At 38.1% G+C, this 27,175-nt stretch overlaps 2 protein-coding genes across 4 annotated transcripts; one reads left to right on the top strand and one right to left on the bottom strand.

Moving 5' to 3' along the window:
- The first annotated feature begins 2,403 nt into the window (after nucleotides 1–2,403).
- LOC113096481 (uncharacterized) lies at nucleotides 2,404–15,243 on the top strand. Of its 2 annotated transcripts, XM_026261880.1 has the most exons (25): nucleotides 2,404–2,572; nucleotides 7,156–7,185; nucleotides 7,882–8,003; nucleotides 8,120–8,152; nucleotides 8,292–8,381; nucleotides 8,490–8,561; nucleotides 9,098–9,186; nucleotides 9,274–9,376; nucleotides 9,572–9,671; nucleotides 9,883–9,935; nucleotides 11,619–11,661; nucleotides 11,912–11,953; nucleotides 12,040–12,069; nucleotides 12,173–12,220; nucleotides 12,339–12,371; nucleotides 12,451–12,492; nucleotides 12,579–12,608; nucleotides 12,712–12,759; nucleotides 12,995–13,036; nucleotides 13,123–13,152; nucleotides 13,253–13,303; nucleotides 13,967–14,021; nucleotides 14,319–14,509; nucleotides 14,796–14,910; nucleotides 15,058–15,243. In XM_026261880.1, exons 2-25 carry the CDS (start codon nucleotides 7,179–7,181, stop codon nucleotides 15,206–15,208), a joined length of 1,620 nt encoding a protein of 539 aa, XP_026117665.1. In that variant the 5' UTR covers nucleotides 2,404–2,572; nucleotides 7,156–7,178; the 3' UTR covers nucleotides 15,209–15,243. The 2 variants fall into 2 exon arrangements, 1 of the variants encoding a protein (XP_026117665.1); XR_003288519.1 differs by lacking the exon at nucleotides 14,319–14,509 and having other exon boundaries at nucleotides 15,058–15,196.
- A 58-nt stretch (nucleotides 15,244–15,301) lies between these two features.
- On the bottom strand, nucleotides 15,302–18,485 carry LOC113096482 (uncharacterized). 2 transcript variants are annotated; one of them, XM_026261882.1, is made up of 7 exons: nucleotides 17,924–18,485; nucleotides 17,546–17,801; nucleotides 17,272–17,368; nucleotides 17,015–17,116; nucleotides 16,722–16,897; nucleotides 16,324–16,425; nucleotides 15,302–16,107 (listed from the first exon to the last, which is right to left on the bottom strand). In XM_026261882.1, the coding sequence occupies exons 2-6, from the start codon at nucleotides 17,731–17,733 to the stop codon at nucleotides 16,401–16,403; spliced, it is 588 nt and encodes a 195-aa protein (XP_026117667.1). In that variant the 5' UTR covers nucleotides 17,734–17,801; nucleotides 17,924–18,485; the 3' UTR covers nucleotides 15,302–16,107; nucleotides 16,324–16,400. The 2 variants fall into 2 exon arrangements, with proteins under 2 accessions (XP_026117667.1, XP_026117666.1); XM_026261881.1 differs by having other exon boundaries at nucleotides 17,546–18,485.
- Nucleotides 18,486–27,175: the final 8,690 nt, after the last annotated feature.

The following is a 27,175-nucleotide window of genomic DNA, read 5'->3' as shown; positions in this document are numbered from 1 at the left end:
TTCAAGGTTAGATTATTGTAATGCTTTATTGGGTGGTTGTTCTGCATGCTTAGTAAACAAACTACAGCTAGTCCAAAATGCAGCAGCAAGAGTTCTTACTAGAACCAGGAAGTATGACCATATTAGCCCAGTCCTGTCATCGCTGCACTGGCTGCCTATCAAACATCGTATAGATTTTAAAATATTGCTTATTACTTATAAAGCCCTAAATGGTTTAGCACTTCAGTATTTGAATTAGCTCCTTTTACATTATACTCCTCTACGTCCGATACATCCTCAAAATTCAGGCAATTTGATAATACCTGGAATATCAAAATCAACTGCGGGCGGCAGGTCCTTTTCCTATTTGGCGCCTAAACTCTGGAATAACCTACCTAACATTGTTTGGGAGGAAGACACACTCTTGCAGTTTAAATCTAGATTAAAGACTAGATTGAAATCTAGATTTAAATATCTTTAACCTGGCATACACATAACATACTAATATGCTTTTAATATCCAAATTCGTTAAAGGATTTTTAGGCTGCATTAATTAGGTAAACCGGAACCTGAAACACTTCACATAACACCCTATGTACTTTCTACATCATTAGAAGAATGGCATCTACGCTAATATTTGTCTGTTTCTCTCTTGTTCCGAGGTCACCGTGGCCACCAGCTCCAGTCTGTATCCAGATCAAAGGGTCACTGCAGTCACCTGGATCCAGAACGTATCCAGACCAGATGGTGGATCAGCACCTAGAAAGGACCTCTACTGCCCTGAAAGACAGCGGAGACCAAGAAAACAAGAGCCCCAGATACAGATCCCCTGTAAATACCTTGTCTCAGAGGACCACCAGGACAACACCACAGGAAACAGATGATTCTTCTGCACAATCTGACTTTGCTGCAGCCTGGAATTGAACTACTGGTTTCGTCTGGTCAGAGGAGAACTGGCCCCCCAACTGAGCCTGTTTTCTCCCAAGGTTTTTTTCTCCACTCTGTCACTGATGGAGTTTCGGTTCCTTGCCGCTGTCGCCTCTGGCTTGCTTAGTTGGGGTCACTTCATTTACAGCGATATCATTGACTTGATTGCAAATAAATGCACAGACACTATTTAAACTGAACAGAGATGACATAACTGAATTCAATGATGAACTGCCTTTACCTATCATTTTGCATTATTGAGACACTGTTTTCCAAATTAATGTTGTTCAGTGCTTTGACGCAATGTATTTTGTTTAAAGCGCTATATAAATAAAGGTGATTGACTGTGTAATGCTGAACAACCAAACGTTTTATTAACATAAATTATTATGTACATTAGTATTTACACTAACAAAAAATACTCTGCCACAAGGAAACAAATCTAAATAAATAAATATAATAACTATCATAAACACTATTTACCCTCCAGTACACTCACGTTTATGTTGACTGCAAGATTCCAAGTTAAGGTACAGGATCAATGACATTCAGTTACTTGCTAACGTAGCATTCTATCATCCTGGATAACACATACTATCACCAATTAATACTATTTTCCACGGTAGAATAAAACTGAATATTAAAATGTTTTTACTGGCCTTTGTATGTGGCACAGAGACAGCCCTGGTAACTTACTGTCGGCAGTCGCACACACACACACCACCCGCTCGCTGCTAGTGCAAGCACAAAAGTAGTCCCGGCCCGCGCGTGTAGCCTGTCAGATACCCCAGCGCCAATCAAATTACAGTGTTTCTTGTACTGTCGTCGTGGCCGTTAGAATCGATCCAAATACCAGTGCAAAGATACAAATAGCAGTTCAAAGGAGCTTGCTAAATATTGGTGAGGACAAATTTGTCATCTCAAAATACTGATAGGGACTAGTACCTAGCGTCAACCCCTAAACCTACGCCCATGCTAGTTCCACACACTGCATGATTTTCGGCTTGACATCAGCGTGTGGCACTAAAAGATAAAACTGCTCACCTCAAACTCGTTTAACTTCCTCTTTCACAGATCCGCTTTTTTTCCAGCAAACGAAAGAAAGCTACAACTGCAAAACTGTGATTCATCATGCTCCTTTTCTTTAATCACTAGCGCATGCTGATGACGTTTTATTCTTCTATAAAAATAGGGACTATATTTTATAGGGACTACTGAACAGACATTTAGAAGTTAATTTTAAATGCAAAGTATTGAAAATAAAAATATAACTCTGTAAACACTTGCATTTTTACAACGCGTGAGTCCCATTAGGTAATGAAACATTAGACACACTTGTGGTCTTCAAACTTACTTAAAAACACTTGGACCAAATAATTCAAGCGCAAAGACCGCGAGTGTGAGTATTTGAACAAGGCAAGCGCCTTATAATATTTACATTTGACTGTGACAGTGGCGCCCTCTGCTGCCTCAATAATGTAGGCTAGCATAATAAAGAGCAGGTTAGACTTTTAGTTATTGGAATATGTTCTCAGGGCAGCATTGCATCTTATTGGTTCTCTCAGTCATCCAATCAGCGACAGCAGGAGGCGGGACATGGATTATTTGAATTTTTTTTTTCTCAGGACGCGGGAGACATCACGCTAAGGAGATCGTTGCAGTTAAGGTAATGTTATGTTTTCTGTTGAACTATATTTTATTATTACATTAAAATGTCAAAATAATGAAGTATTTGGATCTTAAGTTAAGGTAATGTTGTGTTTTATGTTGAACTATATTAGATTATTACATTAAAATGTCTAGATAATGAAGTATATATAACGAGCTCTATCGAGCTGTTATTTAACTAGCTAGCTAACTGATGTAAGTAAGCTAAATCGGAACATTAGCTAGCTAGCTCTGAGAAAGGATAATAGCTAATGTTAGCTTATATTCTATTATAACTTTTACTGGCTATAATAGCAAGTTAAGCTGCTGTCATTGCACAATTTTGCTGTGGTATTGTTGCTATTCCCAGAGCATTTTGTCATAGCTGTATAAACAACAAAATGCTTAGCTGCACTTTAGTGCATTTTTGATGCATATATTCTAATACTGGTCTAAGAGCACCTTGTCGTATTTAAATGCAACATTAATTTGCTGCTTTAAGGGTATTTTTGCAGCATGAATTCTAATACTGCCCTCAGGGCACCTTACCGTATCTCCATGCAATCATTTGCTGCTCTTAGCGTATTTTTGTTGCAGATATTCTAATGCCACCCTCAGGGCACCTTACCATAACTCCATGCAATCATTTGCTGCTCTTAGCGCATTTTTGTTGCAGATATTCTAATGCTGCTCTGAGGGCACCTTACCGTAACTCCATGCAATCATTTGCTGCTCTCAGCGCATTTTTGTTGCAGATATTCTAATGCTGCTCTGAGGGCACCTTACCGTAACTCCATGCAATCATTTGCTGCTCTCAGTGCATTTTTGTTGCAGATATTCTAATGCTGCTCTCAGGATACCTTACCGTATCTCCATGCAATCATTTGCTGCTCTTAGCGCATTTTTGTTGCAGATATTCTAATGCTGCTCTCAGGGTACCTTACCGTATCTCCATGCAACATTCATTTGTTGCTCTTAGCGCATTTTTGTTGCAGATATTCTAATGCCACCCTCAGGGCACCTCACTGTATCTCTGTGCAATCATTTGCTGCTCTCAGCGCATTTTTGTTGCAGATATTCTAATGCTGCTCTCAGGGCACCTTACCGTAATTCCATGCAATCATTTGCTGCTATAAGCGCATTTTTGTTGCAGATATTCTAATGCAACCCTCAGGGCACCTTACCATATCTCCATGCAATCATTTGCTGCTCTTAGCGTATTTTTGTTGCAGATATTCTAATGCTGCTCTGAGGGCACCTTACGGTATGTCCATGCAATCATTTGCTGCTCTTAGCGCATTTTTGTTGCAGATATTCTAATGCTTCTCTGAGGGCACCTTATGATATTAGATCTACAATTGGCAGCTCTAAGGGTATTTTTGCAGCATGAATTCTAATACTGCACTCAGGGCACCTTACTGTATCTCCATGCAACATTCATTTGCTGCTCTTAGCGCATTTTTGTTGCAGATATTCTAATGCTGCTCTGAGGGCACCTTACCGTATCTCCATGCAATCATTTGCTGCTCTTAGTGCTGTTATGTTGCGGATATTCTAATGCTGCTCTCAGGGCACCTTACCGTAACTCCATGAAATCATTTGCTGCTATAAGCGCATTTTTGTTGCAGATATTCTAATGCCACCCTCAGGGCACCTTACCATAACTCCATGCAATCATTTGCTGCTCTTAGCGCATTTTTGTTGCAGATATTCTAATGCTGCTCTGAGGGCACCTTACCGTAACTCCATGCAATCATTTGCTGCTCTTAGTCCATTTTTGTTGTAGATATTCTAATGCCACCCTCAGGGCACCTTACCGTATCTCTGTGCAATCATTTGCTGCTCTCAGCGCATTTTTGTTGCAGATATTCTAATGCTGCTCTCAGGATACCTTACCGTATCTCCATGCAATCATTTGCTGCTCTTAGCGCATTTTTGTTGCAGATATTCTAATGCTGCTCTCAGGATACCTTACCGTATCTCCATGCAATCATTTGCTGCTCTTAGCGTATTTTTGTTGCAGATATTCTAATGCTGCTCTCAGGGTACCTTACCGTACCTCCATGAAATCATTTGCTGCTCTTAGTCCATTTTTGTTGTAGATATTCTAATGCCACCCTCAGGGCACCTTACCGTATCTCTGTGCAATCATTTGCTGCTCTCAGCGCATTTTTGTTGCAGATATTCTAATGCTGCTCTCAGGATACCTTACCGTATCTCCATGCAATCATTTGCTGCTCTTAGCGCATTTTTGTTGCAGATATTCTAATGCTGCTCTCAGGGTACCTTACCGCACCTCCATGAAATCATTTGCTGCTCTTAGTGCTGTTATGTTGCGGATATTCTAATGCTGCTCTCAGGGCACCTTACCGTAACTCCATGAAATCATTTGCTGCTATAAGCGCATTTTTGTTGCAGATATTCTAATGCTGCTCTCAGGGTACCTTACCGTATCTCCATGCAATCATTTGCTGCTCTTAGCGCATTTTTGTTGCAGATATTCTAATGCTGCTCTCAGGGTACCTTACCGTATCTCCATGCAACATTCATTTGTTGCTCTTAGCGCATTTTTGTTGCAGATATTCTAATGCCACCCTCAGGGCACCTCACTGTATCTCTGTGCAATCATTTGCTGCTCTCAGCGCATTTTTGTTGCAGATATTCTAATGCTGCTCTCAGGGCACCTTACCGTAATTCCATGCAATCATTTGCTGCTATAAGCGCATTTTTGTTGCAGATATTCTAATGCAACCCTCAGGGCACCTTACCATATCTCCATGCAATCATTTGCTGCTCTTAGCATATTTTTGTTGCAGATATTCTAATGCTGCTCTGAGGGCACCTTACCGTATGTCCATGCAATCATTTGCTGCTCTTAGCGCATTTTTGTTGCAGATATTCTAATGCTTCTCTGAGGGCACCTTATGATATTAGATCTACAATTGGCAGCTCTAAGGGTATTTTTGCAGCATGAATTCTAATACTGCACTCAGGGCACCTTACTGTATCTCCATGCAACATTCATTTGCTGCTCTTAGCGCATTTTTGTTGCAGATATTCTAATGCTGCTCTGAGGGCACCTTACCGTATCTCCATGCAATCATTTGCTGCTCTTAGTGCTGTTATGTTGCGGATATTCTAATGCTGCTCTCAGGGCACCTTACCGTAACTCCATGAAATAATTTGCTGCTATAAGCGCATTTTTGTTGCAGATATTCTAATGCCACCCTCAGGGCACCTTACCATAACTCCATGCAATCATTTGCTGCTCTTAGCGCATTTTTGTTGCAGATATTCTAATGCTGCTCTGAGGGCACCTTACCGTAACTCCATGCAGTCATTTGCTGCTCTTAGTCCATTTTTGTTGTAGATATTCTAATGCCACCCTCAGGGCACCTTACCGTATCTCTGTGCAATCATTTGCTGCTCTCAGCGCATTTTTGTTGCAGATATTCTAATGCTGCTCTCAGGATACCTTACCGTATCTCCATGCAATCATTTGCTGCTCTTAGCGCATTTTTGTTGCAGATATTCTAATGCTGCTCTCAGGATACCTTACCGTATCTCCATGCAATCATTTGCTGCTCTTAGCGTATTTTTGTTGCAGATATTCTAATGCTGCTCTCAGGGTACCTTACCGTACCTCCATGAAATCATTTGCTGCTCTTAGTCCATTTTTGTTGTAGATATTCTAATGCCACCCTCAGGGCACCTTACCGTATCTCTGTGCAATCATTTGCTGCTCTCAGCGCATTTTTGTTGCAGATATTCTAATGCTGCTCTCAGGATACCTTACCGTATCTCCATGCAATCATTTGCTGCTCTTAGCGCATTTTTGTTGCAGATATTCTAATGCTGCTCTCAGGGTACCTTACCGTACCTCCATGAAATCATTTGCTGCTCTTAGTGCTGTTATGTTGCGGATATTCTAATGCTGCTCTCAGGGCACCTTACCGTAACTCCATGAAATCATTTGCTGCTATAAGCGCATTTTTGTTGCAGATATTCTAATGCAACCCTCAGGGCACCTTACCATATCTTCATGCAATCATTTGCTGCTCTAAGCGCGTTTTTGTTGCAGATATTCTAATGCTGCTCTCAGGGTACCTTACCGTATCTCCATGCAACATTAATTTGTTGCTCTTAGCGCATTTTTGTTGCAGATATTCTAATGCCGCCCTCAGGGCAAATTATGACATTAGATCTACAATTCTATACTACTTTGAAGTGGCAAAAAATATATAAAGAGTAAACTATAAGTATGATGTTAATGTAGCATCTCTTTAGGATAATGTATGATCATTTGGGCTTTATGTTGTAGGGATTCCTTTAGTATATCTATAAGTTCACTTATAGTATATTTGCAGTACAAAATAAAACTTAAATCTAAACTATTTATGTACTCAAACTTTACTACTTTTACACTTAAAGTATACATAAAAGTATACTTTTATATACTAAAAAGTGGGCCAATTTAGTCCCAAGAAATATTGAAGTAGTACACTTTATACCACTAGTGCATTGGTATTAGTATACTTACTATGTAAAATATACTTGGGAATTATATTTGAACTTTACTGAAGTTTTTTGTCTTTTGTCTAGTTTGGAAAACTTGACCAACCCAAATGAACAGTAAGTTATTCTTATACTATTTTTTTTCCTAATACATTTTAGTCATATTTGCATCATCTGCATACATAATGATATTGTCTGCGTAATTCGCATATTTACATCTGACCAGGTACAGCACATACTGGTACTTTTTTTAGTTGGTGTTTTTAGTATGATCATATTCATGGACAACATAAGGTCCTGGGCCAGATGCAGCCCTTGCAGTGTTTCAATTACATTTATGTAATAGGCCCATGATGAGGCTGTAGTCTACCAAAAATCAGTGAAATACTGTAACAAGAAACATCATTGGCATGGCATTCAACTCAACACAACTAGGCTATGTATAAATTGCACAATATGTGGCCCCTGACTTGCTTCATCATAGTACATTTGGCTAAAACGGTTGCCCATATTCTCTAGCTGCCCATTTAAGGCTTGTGTGACATCACTAACTCACAGACAGAGAGCTGTAGGGAGGTTAGACTACATATTTTGATGTTTCTCAACAAAAAACATAAAAAACTGGGCAAAAAAGTTGCTAGTCTATAAAATGTGAATTCTAGTCACCAGAGAAAAAAAAATGAAGTCACTGAATTGCCAACAATACTTTACAGTAGTTTTGTATGCTACGTGTACTAGTTGATTGGATTAAATTTGTGCTATTAGCCTAAGTAAGATTACCTATTTTGGGACTTAATTTCTTTATCCATGCAGTCTTAGAAACACTGAAGTCCCAAGGACGTCATCGTGAAGATGTCCTTGGGACAGTTGGGCCATTTAAAGTCTTTCTGGGCAGTTTGGAGGCCCTTGTAGGCCCATCTGAACTTCCAGATGAGGTAATTTTCTATTTCTTTTAAAAAATTATAGGTTGTATAACTGTATCAACTTTTCACTTCAACTTGACTCTATTGTGACTTATTGTAGTTTATATATTTATGTATTACTTCCTCAGGTAATGGATGCCCTATTTTACATAATCAGCAGGGTAACCCATACCTTTATAATACTCTCTCTCACACGCACACACACACACACACACACACACACACACACACACATATACATACATCAGATATAGACATATCATAATTTAATGACTTAAACCATTTCTCTTCCTCACTTAGAGCCAGCCTGGGACAGAGCCCATAAATAGCCAGGCTATGCGCCTGATTTTGGAAGGCAGCTCCAGGGCCAGGAGCACTTATTTTCTAAAAGTAAGAGCTATGTGCCTGTTTAAAGTTATTGTTCAGTGGTACAGAATATATTGGGTGTAAAGTTTGTGTATTTGCTTGTTCATGAATGTTTTCTTCATTCCCTGTCAGAAAAACATTCTTAAAGGAGCCAGTGCCATCTTCGGGCCCTACTTGGTGGGAGAGTGCCACTGGACCCTCTTTGTAGGTTGCTGTTAAGTTATGTAGAGACTATTAGGCCCGTTTCACACCGGGTGTGTGGTGTAAGCGTGTCAGCTTCGTGGCGTGTCTGTTTTTATTTCAACTCCAATCTTAACAGGTTAGAACTTGCACACCGCCTGCGTGACAAGCACATCTCAAACGTGTGCATGCTAGGAATAGGACTAACTACTATTTTTCACGCCACACGCAAGCATGTTGGAAGTGTTTCCATACAAAACAGTGAAGAAAAAAATGAAGTGGGGAAAAAAAAACGAGGCATCAGAGACACTTCTGATAAGCAAAGACATAGAAACGCCATGCAGCTGCCAAGCAACAGACACGCGTCGTTCATGCCATGTGCAAAATAGCATCACACATTAGTTATCATTATTGATGCTATCGTGCCATTCTCATTTGTGGTGTTTGAGCTGTTTGTGGTTGACATTTTAAAATTTCAATGATTTTCAATACAGTAATTTCAAGATTGGTTGAAACTGCCCTTCAGACCTTTCTCATATGTTTTCCCATCTTCTATATAGCATTGCAACTTGAAAGAGGGAACCATTACATACATTGACTCATTGGGGGAGCATCCACAGCGTTGCTCCCAAATCATCGAAAATTGGAGGTACATGGTTTTTGTATTGCACTATAAAATGAGGTAATGAAAACTCAGTAGAGATCTCTTTCATAATTATATTCTCTAATCTTTCAGCTTATTTGCTGCTAGCAGAGGCTGCCAAGGGCCCTGGAAGTTCATAAACAGGGACCATGACTTGCAAAATGACTCTGTGTCATGTGGAGTGTTCTCAATAATGGTACAATTTGGTCATTTTCTGCATAATGTTTCTGTTGTCTTTTGAAAATATAGATATTTTTAGTTTTCACTTTAACTTGAGCAATTTTGAATGGAAGTTGCAGATTAAATATTAATGGATCTTGCCTGCTCTATAATGTTCAGTTATTATAAGTGATGTTATTTAATTAAAATAGACTTTCTGTTGCACTTTTAGTTTGCAGAAATGATCCTCCAGGGACAACAAGGTCACCTCCAATGCCTCCCCATCTCCCAAGAGCGGGAGAGACTTGGGATTTTGTTGTTTAAATCCCTTGGTAAGTAGTATACATTTGTACTTATTGAGCTCTGCTGGCTATCTTTCGCTCCCTGCATTAAGGTTAAGTCACTGATGATTTGGAGTGATAGCTTTAACTAGTAAATTCGGAGGATGTCATACTTTGGACTAGTTATGGCTCTTGAAATATGTGAAGGTTATGGTTGCTTTTAATGTGTTTGTGTTATCCAAAGCATTTTTTTTTTTTTCAGATAGTTCAGGCATTTGTACAGTCTGCTACAAGAAGATGTCAGGGAAGAAAAAGGCAAGTGCTAATGATATTTTATCTAAAGCAACATTCCGCTGTCAGATTAAAGACAAGTACACATCAGACGATTCTTTTGTCACATATTAGTCCAGGGTAGGGGTGGGCGATATCTCGATATTTAAAATATATCGAGATATTTTTTAAACACGATATGGATTTTGACATATCGTATATATCGATATGTTGTTTATATTTAATTCTGATTCCGCCACTTTGCTTCTTTGCCTTCTCTGTGCTGTGCTCGCCCCCGCTCGCTCGCCCCCGCCTCCTTGCTTTTGTCCCCACTCCCTTCGCGTGTATAGAACTAGTCTAAAAAACAAAGTCTAAAAACAAAAGGACAACTGGCTCCATTATATGGAGATACTTTGGTTTTAAGGCGTAGGACGAACAGAAGGCAGATGTCTAACGTAGGGCCCAATGATTTCCGCGATGTCTGCAAACGCGGACGGAATCCAGTCATAAAAACGGTATTTACAGTTTAACGCGGAATGTCACGGAATTGGTTAAATTTTGAATGAATTATCAAAAGTAGGTCATGCACTTAAATCAAATGGCGATATAGACTAATATCTGCAAATATTAACCCGGAAAAGTCTATTTAAATATGAATCCTGCATGTTCTGCGTGTCTGTGTTAACGAATGGCGCAGAAGCGCGTCTTCATTCATTAAACACACAGAAGCGCGTGATGCTCGCGCTGATTTCAGCGTCTTTCCTCTCACTGATAAAGATGTGAACACATGAGGAACATCTCCAGAACTGCACCGAGAGTCACTTCATGAGCATCTGACCGTTTGATTTGAGTAAGACTAGCTCATATCACATCATACATAGACTGTGGTATCACATACACAGAACTGTAACGGTTAACCCGTCAAAATAAAAGTATTTGGCAGAAATATTTTACTATTGTACAGCAGAATGTAGATAGCCCACTACTACTATTATTAAAATGAAATGAACATATTTTTTTAAGTAATAATCACACAACATTTCTTCCATGTTTTATTTTTAATAGTAAATCCCCTTTGTTTACCAAAAAATAAAGTTTGCTTAATTTTAAATAATTAAAAGATAAATTAAATAAATGTTTTATGCCTTCATCTGACAACCAGAAAAATGTAAATACACAGAATTTCTGAAGGGAAAAAATTTCACATAAGGCTATTTTAAGATTTTTTTTAAACTAATTAAGTTGTTTTTATGCATTTGAATAATTACACATGCTAAAACACAGAATTAGGTAACAATAAAGCATATGGTGAAGAAAAAAATAAGACGTTAAAGAAATAAGACATTATTTTTTAGGGCCCTAAACATGTAATATTTGGCATATTTGTTTTTGCAGTAGTTTTAGGGGGGTTATTTTTCCTGTAAAGATATCGAGATATATATCGCATATCGAGATATAGCAAAATATATCGAGATATATTTTTTGCTCCATATCGCCCAGCCCTAGTCCAGGGAGTCATTAACATAATCCGTGGGTGAAGAGTGAATCAGCAGTTGAATCTGTGATGACTAGGGGTCACATGTGAAGTGTCATGATGTGTTGATAAGCCAAACTCCACCTCATCAGGGACTGGGACTTAATTTGAATGACTCCCATGACTGGTCTGTGACAAAAGAATAATTTGATATGTACTTTGCATAACTATTTATCATGCAAAATCTTTTGCAGGAGACATGCTCATTCTGCTCTACAGAAAAGAGTCCAAAACCAGGTAGGACAACACACACACAAAGAGACAGGTTTGTTTACAAAGGCTACTCTTAGTTGGCCCCAGTGTTGTTACTGATGTTAGTTGGATTGCAGTGGCTAGACATACTGTATTTCATATTCTATTTATGCACGTTACATTAAACAAGCAATATAACGTTTCATACAGTGCCCAACAAATTTGTAGGCACCCCTGTTGAAGGTGGCTGAAAAATTTCCAATTTCTAATGTAGATTATTTTCATGTTTTAACAGAGGCAGAAACAGCTGAGATGGAGACTGCAGAGGCAGTTGAAGGTAAAACATGTGTTTCAGAGATTTTATTCGGTTACTCACACACCCTTTTTTTCCTAAGAGTAACATTTTTTTTCACGTCTCAATAGTAGCAAAAACGAAGGTGGAGTTTGTTGCAGGTAAACAATTAATTAGTTTTTTGAGTTATGCAGGATCATCATTTTTATTTATAAAATGTGAATGTCAATTTGACGTCCTGTCTGCTATGTGCAAATGATGCAGATACATCAGATGCATTTGAAGAGGAGGAGACAGCATCTGAGAAAATGGGTATCGGTATATAATATTATGATACTGTACTCTATATTAAATACTGTACTTTACATACAGTATTTTATATTCTTTTCATGCACGTTACATTACACAAGAAATTTAATGTTCCATTTAGGACCCAACAAATTTGTAGGCACCCATGTTGAAGGTGACTGAAAAACTTATTGAAAATCACAATTTGAGAATGTCATATATTTCCAATGTAGATTCTTTTCATGTTTTAACAGAGGCAGAAACAGTTGAGATGGAGACTGCAGAGGCAGTTGAAGGTAAAACATGTGTTTCAGAGATTTTATTCAGTTACTCACACACCCTTTGTTTCCTCAGAGTAACATTTTTTTTCACGTCTCAATAGTAGCAAAAACGAAGGTGGAGTTTGTTGCAGGTAAACAATTAATTAGTTTTTTGAGTTATACAGGATCATCATTTTTATTTATAAAATGTGAATGTCAATTTGACGTCCTGTCTGCTATGTGCAAATGATGCAGATACATCAGATGCATTTGAAGAGGAGGAGACAGCATCGGAGAAAATGGGTACCGGTATAATATTATGATACTGTACTTTATATTAAATACTGTACTTTACATACAGTATTTTATATTCTTTTCATGCACGTTACATTACACAAGAAATTTAATGTTCCATTTAGCACCCAACAAAATTGTAGGCACCCATGTTGAAGGTGACTGAAAAACTTATTGAAAATCACAATTTGAGAATGTCATGTATTTCCAATGTAGATTATTGTGTATTAACATGTATTAACAGAGGCAGAAACAGCTGAGATGGAGACTGCAGAGGCAGTTGAAGGTAAAACATGTGTTTCAGAGATTTTATTCAGATACTCACACACCCTTTGTTTCCTCAGAGTAACATTTTTTTTCACGTCACAATAGTAGCAAAAACAAAGGTGGAGGTTGTTGCAGGTAAACAATTAATTAGTTTTGTTGAGTTATTCAGGATCATCTTTTTTATTTATAAAATTTGAATGTAAATTCAAATGTCTGCTATGTGCAAATGATGCAGATACATCAGGTGCAGAGGAAGAGGAGAAAGAGGAGGCATCGGAAAAAAAGGGTATATAATATTATGATACTGTACTTTATATTCTATCTATACATGTAAGTTGGATAGGATGGACTTAACTTGCTGGCACACATATACAACGTTTGGCTCAAATAAGATATTTTGTAATCCGAGTGAGTATAGAAGGAGCAGAACACACTATACTATTTATACTTTATGTGGTGTTATATGGACCTGTGTCTGCAATGAAGCTTTATTATTATGTATATGCACGACTCCACATCTCATTCCTGTAGTATTAATCATCTCTAGCATCTGGATTTAAAAAGAGCATGGGACTTATGTACAAAGCTTGTGTAATCACAAAGCAGCTGTGCACCTCTTCTCATGCACACATACAGATGTACATAGACTACTTGAACGTGAGTGTGCAGTCATGTAATACAGGCCGTCTCTGTTTTCAATGCCTAATGAAGATCCGATGGGATTGAAACCTTGCATTTTTTTCAAGTAAATAAATATCCTTTAGGAGCATAAACAGGGGGCAGAATACCTCTTCTACTATATTTGATACCATTGATTTTTTTTGGATGTTGCACACCACTCTACTCTCTAATTTGAATAGGGGTGCCAATAAATATTTCATTATTAACATTGGAATGACACTGAGCTGAAATAACATTTAACAACATGTGTATGTATTCTTTATTGAAGATGGATTCTATGTGGATAGCCTGTTGAAGGTGGCGTCTTCAAAGAAAGCTAAAAGGTTGGTAATGCTACAGCTAGAGTTGGGTTGGGTGGGTGTTCCTTTTTATATGACAAACTGACTTGATAGAGGCAAGAGTGCAGATAAAATCAGTAAAATGTGTGTTATGTGCCTAATGCAACTAATGCAAAAAACAGGTAAAACTACAAACTATGTAGAGTAGAGTAATGAGTAATGGCTTATTTGTCCAACAATATGATGTTGTTCACTTAAGCCTCATGGTTTTATAGATGATCTTTGTCTACAGATATGTTGGTTTTTGATGTTCACAAAAAATGATGTGTTATGATTGCACAGGCACTTTGTTTCAGTAGAGGAGCTGCAGAGGAGATGCTCTGCACCAGAGAAATTCTCTGGTCACCTCATGGTGACTTATTTGAGGAAGGCAAAGGGGAAAAAAAAGGAGCTTGTGAGGGAATTGAAAGAGGCAGGGGTGCATCTGAGTCCGTATGGCTCAAACACTACAATGTGCACCAAACTAGTTGAAGGTAACATATATGCAGTCAGAACTAGGTGATTTCTTAAAGGTGTACATTCAAACAGATTCCCATATTACTGAATTAGGTGTCCCACCAAAGGTTGTAGAACTGCAAGTTTTAGAATGTCAGCCATGATGGAGGCATATGTAGCCTAGGTGAATGAATGAGGCATAGGCAAACAAATTCCAATGACCATACAGTTTAACAAAATGTAAACTGTTTAGTCACCAAAATATAAATTATGTTAGTAACATGTTAATGTCTCATTTACTCATTTGCTCCTTTTATGACACAGAGGAGTGCCAAGGTCTTGCTAAAGACCTAGGATATTTGACTAAGGAAATACCCTTCAAAATCATAGGCAAGCAGCTGGCCGAGCGAGGCTGCAGAAGAGAGGATCATGACTTGAGGTAAAATATGCATACAGATATCTTTATCCTTCCACTTTTTAAGTCTTTCTCCTTCTGAATTGGCATAATATTGTTTTGCCAGTGCTTTCATTTAATTTGTAATTGTACTGTTTATAATGTAACAACTCAGATTTCTTTTGTTTACAGTGCTGAACTCGATATAATCGAACAAGTGTTGGGTGACAAAGTGGACATGTATTCAAAGGTCACACACACACTTGGACCCCAAGTATGCCAGGTTGTGTTTCAGATCATCAGAGAGTGCCTTGTTGCAAAAGCAAGGGCTCTAGAAAATTGAATTTTGACACTATTTCTGACACAATTACACTGCAGTTAACTGTTCACTGTACTGTACATTGTTAAATCAATGCAAAAATGCAATTAAACAATCTTTTTTGGTTAAATCTGTTTATTATTATTATTTAGCGCTTGTATCTTCTTGTTTTGCGCTTTTTGTAAAGCTCTCGTTTGGCTTGCTCTATCCGCTGGTGATAAGCATGAAGTGCATGTATTTTTCGTTTTCTTGACACAATGCCAAAACGATTGAAGGCCACTGTGTGTGCCCTCTTCACTGTAGTGTACAGGTCACTACTATACATGTAATTTTCTGATTTGCTCCACTCCAGTAAATCTGTCAACATAGACTGAAGTTGAACTTGTGCAGTGACATTTGTTGGCACAAACATATTTTCGTTTCCATCAGTGGGACATGTAGAATGTGAATTGTTGGTAGTTTGCAGGCAGTCAGCAACATGTAAGCACACACACTTTTGACCGTAACTGTTGACAGCACAGGTACAAAAGGCAGGTTCACCAGTAAATACAAATGTGGCACTTACATCAGTGGGGTGAACAGTAATGAAATCACCATCAATGTGGTACTGGTTTTTGGCAACAATATCTCTAGCCATGTCAGCACGTAGCTGTGCAATATCAATACATTTCTGTGCTTCAGTGTATGCGGAGACAATATGTGTGCATACATTTCCCTTATCATACCATCCACAGTCACACTGCATCTTGACTAGATCCACAGTATTCCAAGTTGAATCTGAGCTGGGCCCTGCCCCTGTTTGCACAGAGCACATTCCTTGCTCATTTGTCAGGATCTGCTGTCCCACTGTGTTGGCTGCTGAAGATGTTGATGCTGACAAGGAGATCCTCAGTCTTCCTGCGTCTGCCAAGTCGTCCATGTAGCTACATTAACAAAAGAGCATTTAGTCTGAGGATAACAGGCATTATTGTGTATAAAATTAAATATAGTATTGACCTTTTTAAATCACAGAAATTGATCATTTTTAATTCAATTCTCATTTAATTCCATTCATGCAGGACATGTAACAGAGGACAGTATTGTGAGCATAGAATTAGTCGTTTCAAGTATCTGAAAGATAACATTACCAAATGCCTTACCAATAATATTTTTGAATATCACCACATAGCAAGTGAAGAAGTTGATCAACTCTTCTGTTTGCCTCTCCCCTTAGGAACTAGTATTTCAGCGCAAGAAAAAACCTAAAAGGGGAAAACAATAATATACCGTTATGATTAATTCACAGATTGAGAAAACAATACTCACTCAGTCTTGGGGAGCTAAGATTCTGATATTGGAAACTTTGGAAATGATAACTTAATATGTAAATACAAAAAAAAAAAAGTTCCAAATGTGACCAGAAAAATTGTGTTCAGTGGCAGACTAGAAGAGAAATATGCCATCTAGGGAACCAAATGTTCCCAATCATGAGTTACTTTTTGTTTTATATCATGCATTGTAATGTTTGGAAAAAACATGATTATTAATCTTTGACTACCTCTCTGCCTTGTTGTTGGTGTCGCTGTTGTTGTGCTCAAATAGTCGTCCAAAATTGGCCCATAGTGCTGCATGTGGAAGCCAGTGCACCTTCAGGTATGTTGTCACTCGATTGCTGCCAAGCTGGGCATCAAGGTCATTGCACACACTAGTGGAAACGGTCACAAAATCTTCCTCCTGAAATCAAACCATATCATATATTATGGCTGCCAGTTTAGAGTACCCAACAAAGACGAAACATGGGTAATACCAGATATTGAGACACATACAATTTTATATATCTATTGTAGTTACCGTCATGCAAGCTTTCATTGAGGTCATGGCATGAATGACGACATGTCTTTTGTCAGGTGACAGGTTCCCACCATCTCTTGATGTAACCCAGCGATGTACAGCCTTTAATAGACAATATATGGCACTTTAAATGAGGCTCCATTGTTTTTTCAGAAGCTACAGCAGGCATATGATATCAAAATTGTAAATCAATTTATTTACAACCAAAGAGAATGTTCAAAGGACCTTCTTGTGCATTTCTGAAATGCAATCAGTACCTGGAGAACATGAAACCAACAGAGGAGAACTTTGGTTTTGGGGAAAACTTCTCTTATGGCATTGAGCTCTTTTAAGTCTCTGTCGATCATAACTGACCTAGGAAAAATAAGTCCAATAATAATATTGCAGAATACTGGAGTATCACAATTTCATCTAGGCAAATGTATTAAGTTGAAAATTGTTTAAGTTATAAAAGGTAATCAGTTATCTCTCAGTATTACAACTCTTTTGTGCTTGTATGGGTATTGGACTTTTGAAAAGAACTGTTCTCACCTTGGGTAAAAGTTTGGATTTCTTGAACAAAGCATGTTCAAGCAAAGCTCAACTATTGCTGAGGATTCCTGGCTCATTATTAGGTACGCAAATGGCACTCCTCTTCCAGTTTGATTGACAAGTACAAGGGCATACAGTGCATACCCATATGATGTCAAACCTTTGTAGGATGCATCCATAAAAACCATGGGGTGGGGGTTCTCTTGGAGTAGAGCCTTCTGTTGTGGTGTCTGGACAACAATAACCAGTGGCTGGTCTTTTGTCAAAGGTTGAAAAAAGCAAATATTTTCTTTCAGTTCACCTGTCACCAGCTTTTCCACACTCACAGCATCATTAATGTCCGGCAAAGTGAAGATGCGGAGATGGCGTTTTACCAACCTTACATCTTCTGGAGTTAGGAAGAAACGTCTGTCATGCTTATCGGTGTAACCCCGACTACATGCCCAATCACAACTTTTTATGACAATCTGTGATATGGATAGACCTTGTGTGAGCCATATTTCGACAAATCCTAACAATTCTGGATTAATTGCATTTTTCTTCCTCTCTTCAGGGTTTGACAAATCATGTCCTGTGTGTGTTAATTGCTGCCGAACTACTACTGCTGTGAAACCGGTCTCCTCTATAAATTTAAATGACACATAGGCTTCACAGGAATTGGCCCTTGTTTCACATGCCTTGCCCATGCTTTTTCCTGTTGGTTTGTTGCCTCTTTCACAGGCATGGAAATAATAATTTTTGCTGCTCTGTTTTGCTGCCAAGAAAAAGGTCTTTGTTTTCTTCTGTAGTTCTTCTACATAGTTCTCCATAAACTCCGTTTTCTTGTCCCCATGAACAATTTTGATATCTGTGGAAACACGGGAATCTTTTTCTATTCTCAGTTTCCTTCGGATGCCCTCGATCCATAGCTGCTCCATAATCTGCAGTTGATATAAACAAAACAGCTTTAAGCAAACAATAATTTTACAAAACACTTCAGAAATAGACACAGCATACCTGAATGTTACTAGATTAGAAGAAAACTAGTTGTATGTTTGCAAATTTCAGTACTACACAGAAAGTAGCATATGAAGTTTCCTGAGATTTGTGTTATTACATTTAGATATTACATTTAGATAAGGTGCTCTAAGAGCAGTATTAGAATGTATACGAGAAGGGAGGCAGTAGTATAAGAAAGTGTGCAACGAATGCCCATAGAGCACCCAATTAATGTTGGATGTAAATCTAATTCGGTCCCCTGAGAGCAGTACTAGAATGCTTTGAGCGAAAATGTCCTTAGAGCAGCCAATTCATGTTTCATGCAGATACTACAAGGTGTCCTGAGAACAGTATTAAAATGTGAGTAAGGATGCAGAAAAATGTCCTTAGAGCAGCCAATTGTAGATCGAATGTCATAAGGTGCAAATTATTGCATGGAGATATGGTAAGGTGCCCTGAGAGCAGCAATAGAATATTTGCAACAAAAATGCGCTAAGAGTAGCAAATGATTGCATGGAGTTACAGTAAGGTGCCCTCAGAGCAGCGTTAGAATATCTGCAACAAAAACGCGTTAAGAGCAGCAAATGATTGCATGGAGATACGGTAAGGTGCCCCGAGAGCAGCGTTAGAATATCTGCAACAAAGACGCGTTAAGAGCAGCAAATGATTGCATGGAGATACGGTAAGGTGCCCCGAGAGCAGCGTTAGAATATCAGCAACAAAGACGCGTTAAGAGCAGCAAATAATTGCATGGAGATACGGTAAGGTGCCCCGAGAGCAGCGTTAGAATATCTGCAACAAAGACGCGCTGAGAGCAGCAAATGATTGCATGGAGATACGGTAAGGTGCCCTCAGAGCAGCGTTAGAATATCTGCAACAAAAACGCGTTAAGAGCAGCAAATGATTGCATGGAGATACGGTAAGGTGCCCCGAGAGCAGCGTTAGAATATCTGCAACAAAGACGCGCTGAGAGCAGCAAATGATTGCATGGAGATACGGTAAGGTGCCCTCAGAGCAGCGTTAGAATATCTGCAACAAAAACGCGTTAAGAGCAGCAAATGATTGCATGGAGATACGGTAAGGTGCCCCGAGAGCAGCGTTAGAATATCTGCAACAAAGACGCGTTAAGAGCAGCAAATGATTGCATGGAGTTACGGTAAGGTGCCCTCAGAGCAGCGTTAGAATATCTGCAACAATACAGCGCTAAGAGCAGCAAATGATTGCACGGAGATACGGTAAGGTGCCCTGAGAGCAGCATTAGAATTCATGCTGCAAAAATACCCTTAGAGCTGCCAATTGTAGATCTAATATCATAGGGTGCCCTCTGAGCAGCATTAGAATATCTGCAACATAACAGCGCTAAGAGCAGCAAATGATTGCACGAAGATACGGTAAGGTGCCCTGAGAGCAGCATTAGAATATCTGCAACAAAAACGCGCTAAGAGCAGCAAATGATTGCACGAAGATACGGTAAGGTGCCCTGAGGGTGGCATTAGAATATCTGCAACAAAAATGCACTTAGAGCAGCAAATGATTGCATGGAGATACGGTAAGGTGCCCTGAGAGCAGCATTAGAATATCTGCAACAAAAATGCACTAAGAGCAGCAAATGAATGTTGCATGGAGATACAGTAAGGTGCCCTGAGTGCAGTATTAGAATTCATGCTGCAAAAATACCCTTAGAGCTGCCAATTGTAGATCTAATATCATAGGGTGCCCTCTGAGCAGCATTAGAATATCTGCAACAAAAATGTGCTAAGAGCAGCAAATGATTGCAAGAAGATACGGTAAGGTGCCCTGAGAGCAGCATTAGAATATCTGCAACATAAACGCGCTGAGAGCAGCAAATGATTGCACGGAATTACGGTAATGTGCCCTGAGAGCAGCATTAGAATATCTGCAACAAAAACGCGCTAAGAGCAGCAAATGATTGCACGGAGTTACGGTAAGGTGCCCTGAGAGCAGCATTAGAATATCTGCAACAAAAACGCGTTAAGCCAAAGCCAAAGCCAAGACTCTGAAAAAACAAAAATCTGATATTATATACCCGATATTTTTCTTTTCAGTATAATGATAGTGAGTTGTGATCCTGTGAGGATCCAAAAATATAATAGTAAATATGTAGTAAATATGGCTCATGCAAGTCTTCTGAAACAGTACAAACAGTACAAAGGCCTTGCAAGAGGAAAAGACTCTGAAAATCTACACTTCAAAACATAATTTATGGTTTATGAAAAGAAATAAGGCTCTTGAGTCTTGACACTTTCACCATTTTTTTAATTATTTTTTTAAATGGTTATGCATTTGTACAATTGTGATTTAATAATATAATAAAGTCACTTGATTCTTTGTTTTAAATATTTTCCCCCCTCTTTTCAGTTTCGAAATATGGATGTCGTCAATGTGTCATGTGCAGATATTCAGACTCCAGAGGGTTTTCTGTATGTGATTCTGCCTTTTATAATGAATCAAACTCTCAGTGTTGACAATGAGCAGGGCTGGTATTTAGAGGTGAGTGTTTCTGATCTTAAACTACACCATTATTCACACACACACATACACACACACTGTATAATTATCACCAGTGGTATTTGATCAGGATGGACTGAAGATAGCAGATCCTTCAGATCCTCAAAAACTGATTGCTCCTGCGATGGCTGTGAAATCTGGTCATCTCGTCACGTCTCGCTGTGTGAATCTGAATCATGAGATCATCAACGAATCTGCTGATAGAGTAAATTAACTCAATCTCTCTCAACATTCATCTGTTCAATATGTAACCCTTTATTAACATTAAAAAAGCTGCTCTAATGCTTCTTTCTCTCATTTCAGACTTATTTCAGTCATGTGACCGCATATAGAGGTGAGAGAATCAGTAAAACAACACATCAGTGTGTCCTGCTGATTGAGATTAAACTCTGTGTTGAACTGAATCTTCAAGTGAATCATGATAATTGTGTGTTTCAGTGAGGAATGAAACTGCAGCGACTCCAAACCCAGGTGAGTTTCAGCTGATAAACATCCGATTATTCACCAATAAAACACTGCGGATCTGGTTCACACTCAATCTACTTTCAGTCTTCTCTCTCGTATTGACTCATGTTTTTGAACTGTGTGTGTTTTTAAAGATGTTCTGAATGAAGTGACTCCAGATCTCCAGCTCTCAGGTAAACTGCGTTTTTAATATTTATAATTTTCATCAGTTTATGTATTAAATCGCTGAGTTGAATTTTTTTGTCTCTGACATATGTAGATGAGTGGTGGTGGATTTCTGCTCTTATTGTCATTTTTCTTCTGGTGTTGATCTGTTTCTTGCTGCGAAAAAGGATCTTCAGGTGAGTCGAAGCTGATCTCTCCTAACATCTTATAGTTCACAATATCATCACTCGCATTTTCATTCATTTATTTATTCATTTTCAACAGATGATTTTAGTTATTTTATATCTCAACTTCAAAATAAACATGAAATCCTTTGAATATAAATGTAATCAGATTGTGTTTTCAGAGGGAAAAGCAGTTAATTCATAAGCGTGAAGCTCCAGACAACATGTGAGTGAATCCAACTGATAAATGAACTGATTTACTGAAACACACAAGCATTTACGAGACGTGTGGAAAGCCATTGAATCTATGTGTTTTTCTCACAGGGATCTGATCTGATCTGATCCTAAGGCACTGCAGAAATCGTTTCGGTGAATCAGTTTTACATCCTGATCACCATCTGACGGTCTGAACCAAAATCATGGCCATTTTATTACTAGACTGCTCCATACATGAAAATAAAACACCTAACCCTAAAAAAATTCTAACAAAAGGTTTCTCAGCTGTCTTTTGTAGTATTATGTGTCCTTAATAACATACTAAAAGTTTACCAAAGTTTGAGCACTAGAAAGGTGTAATTTTCAAGATGGCGTCCAAGATGGTCAGGGAGCCCTTAAAATATCCTAACTCCTTCATTATTTGACTTAGTCAAGTAATCTTGGTGTCTAACCCCATGTTTTTTGGGTCTGTGAATCCATTGGACTTGTCTAAATTGCACTGACATGATAACATAGTTATGAAATACATGATTTTGTGAGAATACTGTAAGGTTTTATCATTGTTTGGGGTGAACCAGAGATGTAAACAATTTAGCCTATGTCATGTAACTTGTTTTGCTAAAACACAGACTTTACATTCAATTTAAAGGTTATTGCACCCAAAAGTAACTTAAATTGGAGTTGTATAACTTTGATCATAACTTTGATCATAAACAACTCTGTATTAGCCCGAACAGAGGCCTGTGTGTGAAACCTCTAAAATGGTCACTCTTTTCAATTTTAATAAGGTAATTAATATGTAATGCATCCTTTATAGATGTTTTAGAGTATAAAGGTGGCATTTTACTAAACCCAACAAACCTAAATTCACCATTTTCAGCAATTAAGAAGATGGTAGAATAGAATATTGACATTTGATATTGCGTGACTCATTGTAATGTTGTTGGCAGCACAGTGTATACCATTTTGCTCAAACAAAATTCATCCTTGACTACTTAAAACAAAAGTTCTTAATTTTTTGTAATTTAATTTAAAAAAGTAAACTTTTTTTTTTTTTTTATTCTGTTTGTTACGACTTACAGCTTAGGAAAATAAAAAATTCAGTATCTCAAAAAAAATTAATATTCCATTTTGAGCTTGATTAGTTTTATTAATTATGAGTATAAATACTGGGTACCTCCTGGGCTAGTTCAGAACATCCAACCACAATTATGGGAAAGACTACTGACTTGACTGTTGTCCAGAAGACAATCATCATAACCCTCCACTAGGGGATTAAGCCATAGAAGGTCATTGCTGAAAGGGCTGGCTGTTCACAGAGTGCTGTATCAAAATATATTTATAGAAAGTTGACTGGAAGGAAAAAGTGTGATAGGAAAAGGTGCATAAGCAACAGGGATGACTTCAGCCTTGGGAAGATTGTCAGGAAAAGCAGATTCAAGAACTTGGGAGAGCTTCACAAGGAGTGGGCTGAAGCCGGAGTCAGTGCATCAAGAGTCATCAAGCTCAGACATCTTCAAGAAAAGGGCTACAGCTGTCACACTCCTAAAACTAAGCCACTCATGAACCAAAAAAAAAAAAAAACAAAAAAAAAACATCAGAAGCATTTCACCTGGGATAAGGAAAAAAAAAAGAACTGGACTGTTGCTCAGTGGTTCACAGTCCAGATGAAAAGTTAATTTTGCATTTCATTCATTCAAGGTCTGGAGGAAGACTGGAGAGGGACAGAATCCAAAGTCCAGTGTGAAGTTTCTGAAGTCAATGATGATTTGAGTGCCGTGTCTGCTGGTGTTGGTTCATTATGTTTTATCAAGTCCAAAGTCAATGCAGCCATCTACCAGGAGATTTCGTAGCACTTTATGCTTCCATCTGCTGACAAGCTTAATGGAGATGCTGATTTAATTTTGCAGCAGGAATTTAGCACCTATGTCAGGGATCTAGGAGGGAGGACCCAATTTCATTGGGAGGTAATAAGGTTTTATTGACAAAACAGACTGATACAAGAGGGTAGTGAAGTGAACAATAGATAACAGAACATGATAACAGTTAACAGGAACAGCTAGGGGAGGCCACTGGGAAAGCTTCAGGAAACAGCTGGCAGAATACTTGGCAAAAGAGGGGGCAGCAAAACCAGGCTGATGGAGAAGACCACACAAGGCACCGTAGAGCAGATCTCAGACACTTGTTAACCACTGACTCTGAAACAGACCAAGTGCCAGGTAGGTAGAACTAGAATTTAGTTCTAGAATTTAGTTAGGTAGAATTTTTTTGATTGATCTTTGAGAAAATATTCTAATTTTTTGAGATTCTGAAGCTGTAAGTCGTAACCATCAGAACTCAAACAAAAACTCTTTACATATTTCAGTTTGTGCATGTGCAATAAATGTAGAATATAAAAGGTTTGCTTTTTTAAATTAAATTACAAAAAATAAATAACTTTTCCATGATATTCTATTTTTTTTTTTTTTTTTTACATGTACCTGCATTTACTTAAGGGAAATTGTACATATTTTCCCCATAAATATGCTTGTAACCAATTGCTTTAATATATAATTGGACTTGTAATCACTTATCTATCATGCAAATATGCTAGTTATAATATTACATGGCAAAAACATGTATCAGGCACCAATATTTCTGGTCTAGGAGGAAAACCAAGGAGTAGTGGTCATTTTAAGGACCTGGCGGCAGCCATTTTGAAAAACGGGGCCTTTCTTGGAGTCAAACTTTGGTAAACTTTTAGTATGTTTTTATGTACATTTGATACTACTGTAAACCACTGAGAAACGTTTTGTTAGAATTTTTTTGGGGTCAAGACATATTTGCAGCTGACTATACCTGTTTCAAATGGAAAAGACCGGGAAACAGTGATGTTATACTGCATGTGGCTTTATTTGTTTTATAAGACTGTAACTATGTAGTTGATGATTCTGTGATAGTTACATTAGCTGATGTTAAACATTAAAATATTTATATTGAGGTGTTGATTTTGAAAAGTGAATCTACTTTGATAACACAACGTTGTTTAACCTTCATAAATTGCACCATGTATAAATACACAATTTCATGTGTAATTACATCCTAGTTTGCATTTAGATCAACACTGTACATGATAAAGGCGAAAAATCTTATGACTGACAGCAATGGCTTTAAAATCAACTTCAATAAACTACCACATGCTCAAAATTGTAAAACAGCAGTTTTATTTTGGAAACATACTGTATTAAACAGATGGAAATAATCCCAAATGTTATGCAGAGTATACATGTACAGTATGTATTGTTAAAAACATGTAGAAGAACAATTCAAATACAATAATATTTAAAGGTTTTTGTAAAATAATTTAGCATATTTTTGCATATAAATGGATATTTTTTTGCAGCACTTCCAAGAGAAACAATACCAATACATCACTTGTACCCTTATGTCCGATACCAGTTGATCTTTTATTTTGGTGGAAAACTACAGTTTCTGTAAAAAACATCTTTAGTAATGCATCTCATTACAAGAGATGTGTACATTTGTGCAGTGAAAATGTGTTGAACAGTTTGAGAGGGGAACCTGCAATCAGGGGCACTGTAAGCGGAGGGAAGGTTGTCAAAACAGGACAGTTCCAAGGGCCCAGTGTTAGAGGGGGCACCCCGACGGGGTATCTTTTTTTACAGCGGGGAATGCGGAATGTGATTTCTACCGAAGGGGACACTAAAATGTTAGAGCCAACAGCCTCGTGCATATCGTTTGGTTGTGCTTCGGGTGATCCTTGAAAGTGTCCCAGCTCCAGGACCTTTCTGACGCCGTCCCATCCACTCTCTCCCACTTGTGCACTTTCTGTTATTGTCCTGTATAAACAAAAACACCAAAAATAAATACTCATAAAATACCAACTTTGATATTGTGAAATACATTTAACTGAAAACTGAATGCAAAATTAATCAAACACTTATTTAATGTATTCAGATAAAAGTTTACAATATTAACAAATTATTCAGAAGTAGTGTTTCAGGTACACTGTTTTAACCCTAGCAATACACCCTAGCATCCCTAGGGAACATTATCCGTTTGGGCTGCTATTGTTGTTTCGCAGGCTATGTGATGTCAGACCTTGGAACTGGGAGTACATCGGTCTATTACGAATTCATGGGTGGGAAGTCAGGGGTTTGACTGCTGTTCCAGTGCACTTTCACAGGTATAAGGTTGGAAAAACAAGGGTTACCGGTTGCCTGGAATGTGGCAGAAATATGCCTCTAACCGCAGGTGAAGAGTTGTCTTTCCATCAACACAAGTTTGTGATGCAGTTTGCGAATGTTCATTTGAACTATGGTTTCAGGAAACACTGAATCGTTGAGTTATGTTGGTAACTTCGGAACTTGCAAGTTGGCTAACGATGCTTTTGGGAAACGCACCCCTGTATGGTATGTGTGAAGAAAAAAATTTGTCACCGGAGTGTACGCGGAGGCTCTGAGTGGACATCCGCATGCCACCTATTTTTTTGTTCAGTAGGCTTCAAAAGCAACAATTGCACATGCACAGACTGTGTGAAGAAGCCTGTTGCTACTTGAACCTGTACAATCTTGTTGATAAAACAATATAAAGACAGCCAGATGTGCCATAATTCTGGGCATTTGTTTGTTCAAATGTTTGCTGCGGAGCAGACCATCAGCTTATGCTTTTAAACACAAGTAGTCTGACTCCGCACTGTCCTTGTTCATGTCCGCATTGCCTTTGCCGAAAATATAACCAGGGCTTATAATGCTAGTTACACGGCACTTGGTTTGAGTCGATTTAATTTACATTTGTGAATGCAACATTCATTATTAGAAATGTTTATAAATCTGTTGTTGTTTGTTTCAGTGTCACATAAACCTTCAGAAATCATTATAATATGCTGATTTTGTAGTCGGGAAACATGTCTGATTATTAACAATGTTGAAAACAGTTTTGCTGCTTAACATTTTTGTGGAACAATGATATCGCTCAAACATTTGTTATATGATTTAAAGAAGAGAGAAACAAATAATTTTATTCATCATGCATGAAAGTGACAAAAAGCGAGTGAAGACGTTAAATTATTTTTATTTAATACATGCATTAACAAATTGAATTGATATTTGAT

This window comes from Carassius auratus, unplaced genomic scaffold (genome assembly GCF_003368295.1).
Source record: "Carassius auratus strain Wakin unplaced genomic scaffold, ASM336829v1 scaf_tig00215942, whole genome shotgun sequence".
NCBI lineage: Eukaryota > Metazoa > Chordata > Actinopteri > Cypriniformes > Cyprinidae > Carassius > Carassius auratus.
The sequence above is the reverse complement of the archived record's forward strand: the minus strand, read 5'-3'. Positions and strand labels throughout refer to the sequence as shown.